Raw genomic sequence first — 13,986 nt, 5'->3', positions numbered from 1 at the left:
GAGTGTGCAGTGCTTACAGCACTTTTGAAGACATCTCTTACCACTCCTTCTACTATTTTCCTTTGTCACCAACCAAAGCATTGCAAAAAATTATTCAAGTATGCTTAATAAAATAAATGAAAACAATAATTCTGTAGCATCCTGCATCTCAGCAAAGCAGAGACATTTCTGCCAACTCAAGCATGTAGCAGGTTATTTTACTTTCACATTACTGAAGCAAATAGGCTTAAGTGATTCTTTCAGCTCTATTGTAAGAGTTCCTTTCATTTTTGTTGAAAGGTTTTTCTAAAATTCACATCAGAGGTGGTATTTGGTAACATGTAAACCTTTCACACTTAATCTGTATTCTGAGTCTCTAGAGGAGACTCTAATGATAAGTATCTACTAGGAGGACAAGGAAAAAAATACCATCATGCAAATTTCCATTCACATACTCATTGTGTTCTTTTTTGTGGAAGATAGAAATTCTGCCAAATTTGTACTTAAAATGAAATATGGGCATAAGAGTTTGAAAAACTGAGATCAAGATCCAGGTACTTCCGTAATTTTCACCCTTATTTAGAAATGGTTACCAGAATTTACTATGACTAATACATAGCAAAATAATATTAAAGAACTAATGCTTTAATATTATCTTGAAAAATAAGCTTTAAATTGAGCTAAATAAAGGTAACTGCAAAAGGTATTTAGAACCACTGAATAAAAATCAAGTCTCTTTACTATCTTTTTGACCCATACAACTAATGCGCTCTTTTGTTTCAAGCATAAACTGGAATCCAATAGAGCAGGTAACCCTTTTGATTCCCTCTGATTTATTTCAGGAAACAATAATTAGGAGGAAACAATTTCAGAGCACTCAACAATGCACATAAATTACAAAGACACAAGGCTGTATGAGGTAAGACTGTAAATCCAAATATTTGCATGTGGTGATAGCTGGATTAAACTAGAAAACATACACCACAATCAACCATTAATGTAAAAATAACTGTCCAAATGTCCCTGTGATACACTTTAATGTATTAGACAATTTTCTAAATTGTAATTTCTAAATAAAAAGATTGTTAAAAACTTACCATTTTCCTATGGTCTCAACAGTTTGTCAAAGATAATGACCAGGTCATAAAGAGGTAGTTCTTTATGCATGAAAGATTCACCATATATCTGGCAGTTCTAGTAGGGGGGGAAAAAACCAAACCATGAGTTTAGCCATAGAGACCCGTGGTTCAATCCAGGCAAGCACTAAGCTAAAATAAATAAAATCATGAAGAAAAGTGTATCATTCTAGTATATGAAAACTTGTCAGGGCATTTGAATAATCTCAGTTGCTCTGAACACCCCATTCAAAGGTGACTCTAGCAAGCACTCCTGAGTCCTCCAACTGACAACAAAAGTTTCCAAAGTTCATTAATTAAGCTAAAAACGATACCTGACCTTTCTGTGGCCATAGCTATCATTAAACTTCGGTAAGGAATGCTGAATTAGGACGTTACTAAACACTTGCCCTAAGAAAACCAAGTTCTGCTTGATGTTCTAAAAGTCCTACAAATTACTGAATTATCAGACTAATTAGTAAGAGAGGGAAAAAGCTATTAAAACATGAAGTCCAGTTTAAAAATGGATTGAGGTCTATCCCATCATCCAGCTGAACAATCTGTCCATTTCCCTTAAGGCACAGGGAGAACTATTACAGCACTTAGTGTAAAAAAAGCTAAGTATTTAAAAATAAATTGCAGATATGAAGGGCTGCTGCATTTGCTAAGGCGTTTTTCTAAATGTAGCCCAGCCGCTCTTCATGCCACGTGTAGGTCCCCCAAAAAGAGAACAACAAAGCCGCAATTTTCTATCCCAATTTCTGGTTTTGAGCGATATACCAAACAAAACGACTTCGTTCCGTAAGTAGGAAAATGTCAATTTCTCACTTCACAGCAAAGAAGCAAGATACAAGAAATTAAGTAATTTGCAGAAAATCGCACAGAAACTCTGCTTCTGAACCAATAATTTGAAGACGAGCTGCACCCTGTGAATGCCAGATCTCTCTTGCCTTCTGCACAAACGAGACAGGGAGCAGGGAACCACGTCTGGGAGGATTCCCTGTCCCTTCCCCCATCACACTGCGGCCACTGACAGGTTTTCGCACAGCATCCCCGAAGGATGAACTCCAGTTTGGCAGAACTTGAGAACGTTTGGAAGATGGTCGTAAAGTTATTTCTCGTTCAGGCACCGGGGACGTGCCGACAGCACAACGCCACAGCTATCGGAAATTACAGGTTTCGCCTAAACCGCAATCGTAACAAGGTATCGAGCAGAGGGAAGCCGGCGAGGAGCGATGCCGGAGATCCGCCGGAGCAGAATCCTGCACCTGCCGAGGGCGGCAGGGCGATACAAACAGCCGAGTCCCGAAGTGACTATTTAGCTGCAGACGCGGAGATCAAAGACTCCCGCGAAACACCCAGGCAAACCTCAAACTAAATACGTAGCTCCTGGGACTTCACCGACACACGGAGCGCACATCGCTCCACGGGCGCCCGGCAGAGCGCTGCCCGCCGGCCCGAGCCCCGCTCCCGAGCCGCCTGTCCTCAGCCCTGCCCGTGCTCCGCTCCGGGGGCACCGCCGGGGGCAGGAGCCGCGGCACCGGCACTGCCCGCCCCGGCCCAGGCGGGCGGCGTGCCCGGAACCGGCTCCGGCTCCGGCTCCTGCCCGGCTCCGGCTCCCGCTCGGCTCCTGCCCGCCGGCCCTAACCCGCCCCTGGAGCGCCCAGTGGCGGCCGACACTAGCAGAAGGCGGCGGCGGTGTGCGGCACCGGGAGAAGCATCTCACCTTCCCCTCCTCCTCCTCCTCCTCCTCTCCCTGCGGATAAGCCGCTGTCAGCTCACCTCAGCTCCTTGGCGGCTCGGGCGGCCGGGACCCGCCAGCCGGCATGGCGTGGAGCGCGGGGGCTGGTGCTGCCGCAGGCTGCCGGCGGTGCGGGGCGGGCACCATAGAGAGGGCGGGCGGCGGGAGGAGAGCCCTCGGACGGCGGAGCGGAAGCGCCTGCGGAGGCCGGGCAGAGGAGGAAGTGACGCCCCGGTTGCCGCGGCGATCACGCGCCCGGAGCTGGAAGCGCGGCGCGGGCGGCGCGGCGATGCTGGCGGGCCGGGCCCCGCTGGGCGCCGCGGGCTGCGGCCGCCTCCTGGCAGCGGGGCTGCGGCCGCTGCTCTGCGGGCTGTCGCCCTGCTGGGTGACGGCGGGGCGGCAGTACCCGGCCCTGCGGGTAGCGGAGCCCGCCAAGGAGAAGCGGCCGGTGCGTAAGGAGCAGCGGAGCGGCCTCGTGGTCCGCCGCTTCATCGCCTGCCCGCAGCTGGTTCGCACCGTGCGGCACTGCCTGCAGCGCGGAGCCGGCCCCGGCCCGCAGCCCGTCCTGCTCGAGTTCGCGCCCGGTGAGCTGCCCCGAGGCTCCGGCGCGCCCCAGTGACCTTGGGGGGTCAGTGCGAGCGCCGGCCGTGCTGGCACCCCGGGCCCGCCAAGGGCCGGGGCTAGGGCCCTGCCTCTCCCGGGATTTCGGGCGGGGGTGGCACCTGCGCTGCGTGCCACGGCCGGAATCCCGGCTGGGGGCTGCCCCGGACCCGGGACATCTGGCTGTGCCTGGGGGGGCCGGTTATGCAGAGCTGAGGGAATTAGTGAGGGTGCAGCCTGGAGTCAAGACTTTGCTGTAGAGTGAGCACAGATGAAATTTTCTGTCCGGTAATGCTGAGGTTTTGTAGGCGAGCTTTATCAGTAAAAACACACCCAGGATTATGGGCTGTGGCAAATCCTCTACAGTTACTTTAAAAAAAAAATTATTTCTGCAGAATTTATTTTAAGGATAACATGGATAAGGTTTCAGAGTATATTACAGTTGGCAGAAGAAAAAGTAATAGAAATAATTGAAACGTTATCTCCAGTGCTGCTCAGTGTCTAATTGTGACGCTGTGCTTAGTGTAATACAGGGAGCAATCTCACTGTAAATCGTTTCTCTAACTCTTGTTTTGAAGTGTGTTTAACAGACACAAGTTATCTGCTGTTGAAGGTGATATGTCCCAAGTGTTGTGTTGGGAAAATCACTGAAAGTAATCATTTAGAAACAAAAATGCACTTCTAATTTTTTTTTAATTTTTTCTTTATTTTTCTACTTCAGGTCCTGGAATTTTGACTCGATCTCTGCTTGATGCAGGTTTTAGAGTGGTAGTGCTGGAAAGTAACTCAGATTTTCTTACAGACTTAAAGGTATGCTTTTGATTCAGTTGTACGTTTCTGAAATGTAATTAAAGGGAAAGTGAGAAATTAGGTTAAATTGTTGTATAATTGTTGGATCCAAAAGGAATGAAGCAGTGATTGTTACTTGCAACATCTGACATAATGCTTAATGTAATTTTGGTATCGTACATCACATTGTAATTAATTTTAAATTAATTTGGCATTTTGTGTATGTAGGAATTCAAGTTCATACATAATTTTTCTATGCATAAATAAAATTTAATGTATAAATTTGAAACTAATCAGTCATTGGTAGATGACTCTGTAGATGTTTATGTTTAAGCAAGAGTTCTGCATGAAGCTGTAAGAAATCTGTAAAAATACTCTTAGTTATTCTGATTATCTCACAGTTTTCTTTAATCTGTTTTCCTACAATTGATACTTACATGTGTTGTCCTCTCCTGCTCACCTGGGCTTTGCATGGATTCAAAGGGGGTCAGACACAGAGCTGCAGAAGTTGCTCTAGAAGCTTTGCATTACAGTGCTGGTTTGAAAACAGTGACTCTCATCTGACTTAAAATGTGTCTTCACACATTTTAAGTCATGTGAGTCACACATATCTCCATATGAAGATAGATATGAAGAATTCTAGTTTTAAATTGTTAAAAGAAGTGGTTTGCTTAGTTTAGTAGTTTGTGCAGTTTTTTTACAAAATTGCAGAACATCTTACTAATCTAAGAATGTGGTTTAAAGCTCAAGTTGAACAGCACAAAAAATGTCAAAATGCCCTGCACAGTGAAGGGGGCAATTATTTTTATCAGCTGAAAGAAAGCAGCTATTCTTTTTATCAGCTGTATGAAGCAGCTCTGAGGTTTGACTCTTGTTGACTGGGTAACAATTTTAGGTAGTGCTTGAATGCATTTTTTGTTTGGGTTGCGTGTTTTGCAAAACTAGTTACTGTATCCAGATTTCTTCAACTAAAGTTATTTTTATTCAGTCCCTAGAAAATAGCCTGGATGGGCAGTTAAAGGTGATTCATGGTGACTTCTTCAGACTGGATCCTTTGGCGAAGGGAGCTTTGAAACCACCTGCTGTGTCTTCTGACAAACTTTTTGAAACCATGGGTGTTGCAGCAGTTCCTTGGAGGGCAGGTACGTACCTGTGTTCCTACACATTACAAACATGTTTTCGAAGGGTGCATGGGCAGTTTGGCAAAACTCTTGGGATTTGCTTGAGGTATATATTCTATTTAATGCACATGCTGGATTAATGCATACTGCTTTCTACATTTCAGCTTTACTTAAGACTCAGGATAGCTTCAGAACCCTCCCCCCCTCCTTGTCAATATCAGATAATTAGGTATTTTCTTGTCATTTAAAGTTTTAGTCTAATTCAAATTTGGCTTAGCTTTGACTAAGACTTAACTGTATTTGTTCTTGAACAACATGAACTCAGAGATTTTCTTCTCTTAATTATTTGTAGTTTAGACATTAGAATTAAGGAGATTGTCTAATACATACTGCAAAATTTTAAAGATACTTTTGCTATTGTGTGAAACAGATGTTCCTGTAAAAATTTTTGGAATTGTACCACAACAGTTGGAAAGAAACAGACTTTGGAGACTTCTTTTCGCCATGTATGAATGCAGTTCCATATACAGATATGGAAGAGTGGAACTCAACCTCTTTATAAGTGAAAAAGAGTATACGGTACGTGCAAGGCATTTTACAGGTAATGAAGGCATAGTGCTTCACAGAACACAAACCCATTTATAATGTATATCTAATGTTTTTGCTAGTGAATTTTTTCCTACCAGAATTTTTAAGTATTATCAGTTTCCTACTTGTTTGCTTTATGCAGTAATAGCACTATTTAGAAACATTCTGTTGTCATATAACCACAGATCTTACAAATGTGGAGACTGGTCCTTAAGAAGTATATGCAGCAGCAGACTGGCTGCTTTCCATTGTAAATTATGAAGTGATTAAATTCTGTGCCATGCTTTTGCAACAAGTTTGTTTACTAGTTGCAGGTAATAGTTAACGAAGAGTGAATTCAAAACACAAAAACACAAATGAAGAGGATTTCAAGTCACTAAATACCAATACAGTGAGATGCACTTGTCCTCTTGAGTTGTTTTGTATGCAGTACTGAAAAGAGGCAAAATATAATGATTTGCACTCCTTTTTATTAATGCTCTGTACGCTAAGATGCAGAGCCTTTTCTGGATTACGTATTCCTAATTTATGCTGACCCAAAAATCTAGAACTGTACTTATACTTCAAGGATGCCTTTTGTTTCTCCCCCCCATGAACTTGGTAGGTTTGTACAGTCATAAACCTGTAATTACTTGAAGCAGACAAGGACTTTCAGGCTTGCTTATACAACCAGTGCTGTGTCTAATACCCAAGTGCAAAAAATTAAACGTTTTAAGTATATTGTTCTGTGAAATGACAGATTGGACACCACTTAAATACCCAATTGTATGGTATGTTTTAATTTTTTACTAAATACAGGGCAACCTATTCATTTAAGGCAGTCCTGGTTTAATGTTTTTTTTTTTAATTAACTTTTCTGGTTATAATGTGAACTCTGTTACATAAAAGTTGTATAGTAAAAGCTATTGGAACCTTCTTTACTAGGCATTTTTGACTCCTTTTTGTTAGTTGTTTTGACTTTTTATCATATGAGTGTATAAATCTGTTACACTAAGTTAAATCTCCCTGCTACCATTTACTTCTTTCCTTGCCCTTTTTGAGAATAATCACAAGCTTTTCTTTTTTTCTTGCCCTAAGAGTTGTTTGATTTGTAACACTGATCACAACGATGACTGTGCAAGTTGCTTAATGTTCAGTGAGGTCACCTGATGTTGTAGTTACTCTGCTTTGTGTGTCTTCTTGGGAATATTATCTTATCAGTGCAACCTGATAATTCTGCCAAAGTTATGGTTTTCATATGAAATCTCATCCTTATTTATCTTCCATGTGAAACTTCTCTGCCTTAAAAGGGACCAGAAAGCATATACTGGAGATTCATACATAGTTCAGTTATCCAAATAACTGCTGTGAAGAAATACTTCAGATATTATAATGTCTCCTAGCCCTGTGTTCTGACAAGATATACTAAAATAGCACAAAACACGTGTTTGAGACCTAATGTAATTTTACATTGGAATTTTAGACTTAACTGAATTTCTTACACTTTTATGTGGATTTTGCTTAGATAAAGACACAGTCTTGGGTTTTGCAACAAAAATGCATGCTCTTTGCCTTTTTTTTTAGGTATTAACAGCAAAGCCTGGAAAGTCGAAGGTTTATCAAGCACTTACTGTACTTGCACAACTAGGGTATGAAATTGAATTACTGCATAAGGTAAGAGTTTTGTACCAGCTGATATAACCTAATGCTGTGGACATGCATTTAGAAGAGGTTTTATAGTGGTTTACCACTGCAAACTAACTGGAAGCCAATTTAATGTTTAACTCTATTGGAGAACTGTTGAAAACTTTTGTAAAAAGCAAAATTATAAAGCTTTATGTTTTGTGCAGAACTCTTCCAATTAAGCAGCATTGTTATTCACTATGATGTCAGTGTTTTAACTGCAAGCCATTGTACTAAAAAACATTTATTCTCAGATTCTGGTAGATAAAAAAAAATATGTTTACACACCAGATAAACCTTTTCCATTTTGCTAATAACTGTGTGAAACTAGAATCTGCTTTTCCAGTCTGTCATAGTAGGTTCTTTGTTATATCCTCTGAATTTTGCCATCATGTATGATTTTGACTTCCTCGGGTATGTTCAGTAGAAATTTTTTGAGTCTTGGCACTTTAGTGTTCCAAGCATACCTGCTGCTTCTACTAGTCAGTACCTTCTTACCTTGTGAAACATGCTATGGTTTAGTTTTAAAAGTTTTTTTATGTTATCCTCCCAGTTCCCTATGAGCTCTTTCAGTTCGTTTATGCTTTTCAGATTTATCTTTGTGCTCTGTTTTTCTAGAAACCTACCTTCATAGTTTAAATGTTTTGCTAATCTAAAATTACATTTCACTATCTACTGTCTTTCAAATACCCTATACTACAAGGTATAGATTAAGGTAAATATTAAGAAGTTGAAGAATAGTGCTTTTTGAAGCTCAGCAACAGGGATAAAGTAGAAGTGCTGGCATTTGTTGTCTCTTTTGCCTCAGTCTTTAATAATACTGATAAGCCTTGGGCTGCCTGATCCCCTGAGCAAAAGGACCATGAGTTTGGGAACAGTGACTTTCCATTTATGGAGGCTGAAGCTGTAGGGGACCAGCTGTATCAGCTGAATGTTCTCAGGTGCTTGAGGCCTGATGGAATTCATCCCAGAGTTCTGAGGAGTTGCTAAAGTTATGGCAGGACCTCTCTCTATCAGGTAACAAAGGTCTTGGGAGTCTGGGGAGGTTCCTGCTGACTGAAGCTGGCCAATGTTATTCCACATCCTCCTACAAAGAAGAATGTGCTGGAAGACCCAGTGAACTCCAGACTTGTTATTTTAACCTCAGTACCTGCAACCTTTATGGAGTATCAGGTTCTACTGGGTACTATGGCAAAGAGTTTGAATAAAGCACTCATCAGGCACAGTGAACATGGGTTCACAAAGCAAAGCCAGGTCTAACCCATTAGACACCCTCCCATGATAAGGTCACCTGCCCAGTGGATGAAAGGAAGATGGTGGATGCATTTTTTCTGGATTCTAGGAAGGCTTTTGATAGTGCTCCTCACAGCATCTTCCTGGAAAAGCTGTCCTGCTGTGGGATGAGCTAGCTCAGGGTGTGCTGGGTGAAGAGCTGGCTGAAGGGCAGAGCTCACAGGGCTGTACTGATTTGGGCTACAGCTGGCTGGCCATGGTCACCTGGGGCTGCTGGTTGGCAGCAGCTCAGTCTGAGTCAGCAGGGTGTGCCCTGGCAGCCAGGAGGGCAAACTGCACCCTGGGGTGCCTCCAACAGCATCATCAGCCAGTCAGGAAAGGTGATTGTCCCACTGAATTCAGCGTTGGTGCAGCCTCACCTTGAATACTTGGGCAGTTCTGGGCAATTTAAGAAAATTTAAGAAAAATGTGAAGGTCCCTGAGTGCTTCCAGAGGACAGCAACAAAACCAGTGAAAGGATCAAAAGGGAATGATCCATGAGGAGCATCTGAGGCCTTTGGTCTTGTTTGGAGCAAAGGAGGCTGAGGGGTGACCTCACTGCTTTCCACAGCTTCCTGAGCAGGAGAAGGGGAGAGGGAGGTGCTGAGCTCTTCTCCCTGGTATCCACTGATAGGATATATGGAAATGGTTCAAAGCTGTGCCAGGGGAGGTTCAGTCTGCACATTAGCAAGCACTCCTTTACAGAGAGGGTGGTGAAACACTGTGAGAGGTGGTCAGTGCCCCAAGCCTGTCAGCTTTTAGGAGAACATTTGGACAATGCCCTTTGTAACATGCTTTAGCTTGGCCAGCCTTGAATTGCTCAGGCAGTTGGACTAGATGTAGGTACCTTCCAATTGAAATGGTCTATTCTATTCTAACAAAACACTTTAATTCCATAATACATTTGCTTCCTCCCATAGGAGCCTTGGTCTTCCTTTGCAACTAATTTGAAAAATGGGGGACTGGCAATACCAAAAACTGGGGTAAGAGTTTTGTATACACTTTTCTTCTGAAGATGAAGCTAAACTACTTTTAATTAAAGGTTAAAGCAACTTCATAGCAGCATTTAGAGATGTATTTTTAAATAACTGTTCTAATTAAAATTTAAGGCAGCATAGAGATTCATCAGAAGTGGAGTGAAGAATTTTTATTATCTTAGAAACTGAAATAAATGAATATCTTTATTGCCTATGATGGAAAAATATAGTGAATAAACAGCATAAGGGAATATGAATAGGTAAGGTATTTTTCAGAGAAAGTTACTGATGGTCACATCTACCTGCTTGAACAAAACAAGTGTTACCACAGTTAATAACACAATCAGTATCCTGCTGGTTTTGATGAAGAGTTATTCACTTGTTTATTATAGTTTATTTAATTAACTGCAAGTTAATTGTTGAAAAGCATGTGTCTCCAAACTTAAATCTGAGAAGTGCAAAAATAACTTGTGTAAAGTTATTTACTTCTCTCCTTTGGAGAAGTAATAATGTTCCTTTGTATAATAAAGGAATATTCCCATTTAACTCTGGTAATATATAAGCATGTTTACTTAATATTTTTATGTTTCATGCTCCCCAGAAAACTGTTATGGTGCTATATTGAGTGTAGTTTGCAATATTTCTGTTATATGTAAGTGACTGGGTGTACCTTATATGCTTAGTTGTGTTGCTGAAAAGCCATGTAGAGAGGCCCATCAGGTGAGCTGTGCAAGATATACTAGGACAGCTTTAGAAGTACAAATGTCAGATCTAATATATCCATAGCTGCCAATACAGAAGTACAGTTATTTCAGTTGAAGACTCTACTCTGTCCCAGTTTAATAAAATCCTCATGTTGCAATAGTGTCTTAGTGTTACACATAATTTTGTCTTTATATATAAAAGGTAGGTCTGATACCTTGCATAGTATAGGGATACAATAGACCATATAATATCCTGAAAACTCACATCAGGCCAGTTTGAAAATATAGACATAAACCCCAAGTGATAGAATGTTTCTTTTGTTTTCTATATCCTTTTCTGTTTGAGGCACAGGGAGGTGAATGAAAGTATCTTCCAATGAAAGTATCTTGTTAAGACTTTTAATAAGAACTGTTACTGGTCGCAAAGATGAAACTTAGATACTGTCTGAAAAAGTGATTTCTTTAGTGACTTACTCTGTTTTCCTTGCAGCAGCTGCCAAATGACCATTTATGTTTGGTACGACTGACTCCTCAGCAAAATCTATTTACAGGAGGCTTGAAGCCCTCAAATGCATCTACCTTTATCTTCATGGTGAAACAGTCTTTTGCTAAACCTAAGTCTAGACTTACCGATAGATTATAGTAAGTAAAAAAGAATTACTGTTTTTATACTTCAGAGAAATATATGAAAATATTAAAATATGTTCTCAAAGCAGTATTTATTTGCAGGTGAAATACTGTCTTTTAAAAAACTAATTAATTAATTTTTAATTAGTCATCAACATGTAGAATAGAAGATTTCATATGTACCACCTACTATACAGTATTTTGGGGACTGTTCCTGTCAGGAAGGTTGGCAAGTATTTAGAATGTATATGTGCAGTAATTCCTGTACCTCCAGGAGTTTAGGTCATGCATCTGCAAGAAGTTTCCACTTATTTTACAGATACAATAATAAAGCCACCAAGAGTTTTGCAGTTACAGAAATTAAAAGCTGAAAGAGATTTAACCTATAACAGACATCAAAGTGATGCTAATGAAAACAGCTGAAGGTTATAGAAGGTGGAATGGGGATGTCCTCAAATGGCTGATATCTAATTAAAAAATTAGGCTTTACCAATTATGCAAGCTATTCACATTTCCTTATGATCAGTACATTTCTGTTTCACAGAAAGTGTTCACAGTTTGAAAAGCATTGACTTCTTGCTGATGAAAATAATGAATGTATTTCTCATTTGCTGATAGTAGGTTATAAAAGTTAATTTCCAGAAAGGGGGAAAAATAAGCTACTAAATTCCAGTAACTCTCTTAGCAAAGACAAGTGCAAAGAGCCTTAATGGATTTCTTTCTTAAAGCTCAGTGGTATACCTCATCTCCACTTGATCCTTCAGCCAGGAAGTTCAAGGCTTCTAATATGCATGTTCTGTGTATTTATACACCCTTTTCCTGTCTGGGAAATAGTTAATGTATGTGCACATTTATAAAAGTATAGCTTTCGTAGCAAAGATGTAGATGGAGGGAAGGTGGATACATCTGTTTATGGATAGAAGAAAATACCTGGGAGGTGTAAGTCACTACGCTGTACTGAGTCATCCTTAGCTTTAATTCCTCCAGCACTGAAACATCCTTTTTAGGCTGTAATGCCTGTTACTGACTTATGCATTTAAGGTGGATGAGGGAGAGAGAGAGAGAGCACCTATCCTGTAATGAGGAGGTTTGCGTGGTTTAGTATTGTCTGTGTGTGCTGAGGGCTTTATTTGCTATTTATGTATTTTAATAGCAGAGGTTTCTTCCTGTTTGCAGTATGGATTGAAAGTAACTTTTGTGTTGCAAGAAGAGGTTAGCTTCTTCTAGAGGCTGTGAAAGAGTGAAGTGGACCTTCAGATAATGTTTCTTGCTTTTTAATTTTTCACGCAAAGAAATGCTCCATTATGATTTTGTTTGTTTGTTTGTTTCAGTTCATGGAGCTTGGACAATAGTGACAAATTACTGAAAGCACTAGAAATTCCCAAAAATGCTGCAATGTATAACTTGTATCCAGAAGACTATAAGCGTCTTTTTGAGGCTTTGCAAAACTCTGATATGTTTGCTGAAACCTTCTTCCATGATGAAGTCTTGGCAACTACAAGGACCATGAACTTATAAATCTAAAACTTTTGGAAGATCACCTTTGCTTCTGGAAGATTACTTTGATAAAAAGTGATTTAAATAAAATCGGAGATACTGTTAGCTAGATTATTTCCTGTCCAAACAGGAAAAATTTAGCAAGTAACAAAGAGTCCTTCTACATAGGATGAAAGTAATGAATTCACAGTTACCTTTCACAATCCTATCTGGAATGGACAAGCTTTGCACACAATCCTATCTGGAATGGACAAGCTTTGCAACTTTTGCAGGAGCTTATTAGCTCGTCCTACTTCTGGATGTACCACTTAAATGCAACTTTTTGTTACACCCTTGCTATATATTTACAACATTCGAAAAAAATTAACAGACCAAATTATTATTTGTCTGGTTTTTATTTTAGTGCTTAATTATTTGAGTGCCCTTCTGATAGATTCACAAAATACAAAGGTCTTCACAACCACTGAGTCTGCTACATTGTCTGCTTTTCTGAATTTGCAGCCTAAAGTCAACACAATGCTAATAAATTAATAGTGGTATGTTAATAGAAGACAAGGTAATGAAAGGGTGATAAAACATTAACCGAGAGCTGCTTAAAATAAAGATTGTGATATCCCTGGGGAAAAGTTGTAACAGTTACTTCTTTTGAAAAAAAAATACCAGGGACAACCTGGTTTATAATACAATACACAAACACCTACATGTGTGTAAGGATCATTTTAGGTCTGAAAGTCACCAGACTATTCAGTGTTGTATAAATGATTTAAAATAAAATCATCTTACTTGAAACCTTTGCCAGTATTTTTCTTTAATGTGTAATACATGTACCAAAAAAATACTCAAAACCATATGCTATTAAAATTCTATTTTTAGACATAGTACTCCATAAGGCAACCTGTTCCTAATTTATTTTTCTGTCCTACCATGTAACTGTTCTGTTGTTGTTCAACAATGCTGAGAGGTTGTACTGTTTCTGTGTTCTGTATGGTACCCTCTGGGAAGAGCTGTGGCAAAAAATACACTTCTTTAGCAAAGCACTAGTTTATAAAATGCCATCTTGGTGAAGGCTGAACTATTTTCAGGCTGTGGATAACAGTAGTGCCCCAAAAGATGCAAATAGAATTGTATTTCTTAAGCTTAGTGTGAGGTAGAGATGTGATAAACATTCATCTCTGTCTTCCTCCTGCAGTTCTGGCTGCAGATGAAAAATTGACTTTGAGCAGCCTCAGTTCACTATGCTGGGTTGCAGCTCTCTCTTGAAACTGCTGCTGGGCTTTTCTTATGTTATGATGAAACTCCTGGAAAAGCTGAGGC

General features: G+C 40.4%; 2 protein-coding genes across 4 annotated transcripts in view; one reads left to right on the top strand and one right to left on the bottom strand.

Moving 5' to 3' along the window:
* CNST (consortin, connexin sorting protein) overlaps positions 1-2,983 on the bottom strand; it is a 58,963-nt gene extending 55,980 nt beyond the window's left edge. The window contains exons 1-2 of one of the 3 annotated variants that reach the window (XM_033054250.2): positions 2,877-2,983; positions 1,077-1,173 (exon numbers count right to left, since the gene is read on the bottom strand). In XM_033054250.2, the coding sequence (XP_032910141.1) occupies positions 1,077-1,079 (3 nt within the window). In that variant the 5' untranslated portion in view covers positions 1,080-1,173; positions 2,877-2,983. Of the gene's footprint in view, positions 1-1,076; positions 1,174-2,820 lie in introns of all 3 variants that reach the window. The other 2 variants (XM_033054252.2, XM_033054251.2) reach the window with 2 other exon arrangements.
* Positions 2,984-3,124: 141 nt separating this feature from the next.
* On the top strand, positions 3,125-13,461 carry TFB2M (transcription factor B2, mitochondrial). The gene is made up of 8 exons (XM_033054255.2): positions 3,125-3,419; positions 4,157-4,245; positions 5,213-5,366; positions 5,776-5,924; positions 7,497-7,586; positions 9,788-9,850; positions 11,039-11,190; positions 12,507-13,461. The coding sequence occupies exons 1-8, from the start codon at positions 3,125-3,127 to the stop codon at positions 12,691-12,693; spliced, it is 1,179 nt and encodes a 392-aa protein (XP_032910146.1). The 3' UTR covers positions 12,694-13,461.
* Positions 13,462-13,986: the final 525 nt, after the last annotated feature.

The sequence above is a fragment of the Catharus ustulatus genome, chromosome 3 (genome assembly GCF_009819885.2).
Source record: "Catharus ustulatus isolate bCatUst1 chromosome 3, bCatUst1.pri.v2, whole genome shotgun sequence".
Taxonomy (NCBI): domain Eukaryota; kingdom Metazoa; phylum Chordata; class Aves; order Passeriformes; family Turdidae; genus Catharus; species Catharus ustulatus.
The sequence above is the reverse complement of the archived record's forward strand: the minus strand, read 5'-3'. Positions and strand labels throughout refer to the sequence as shown.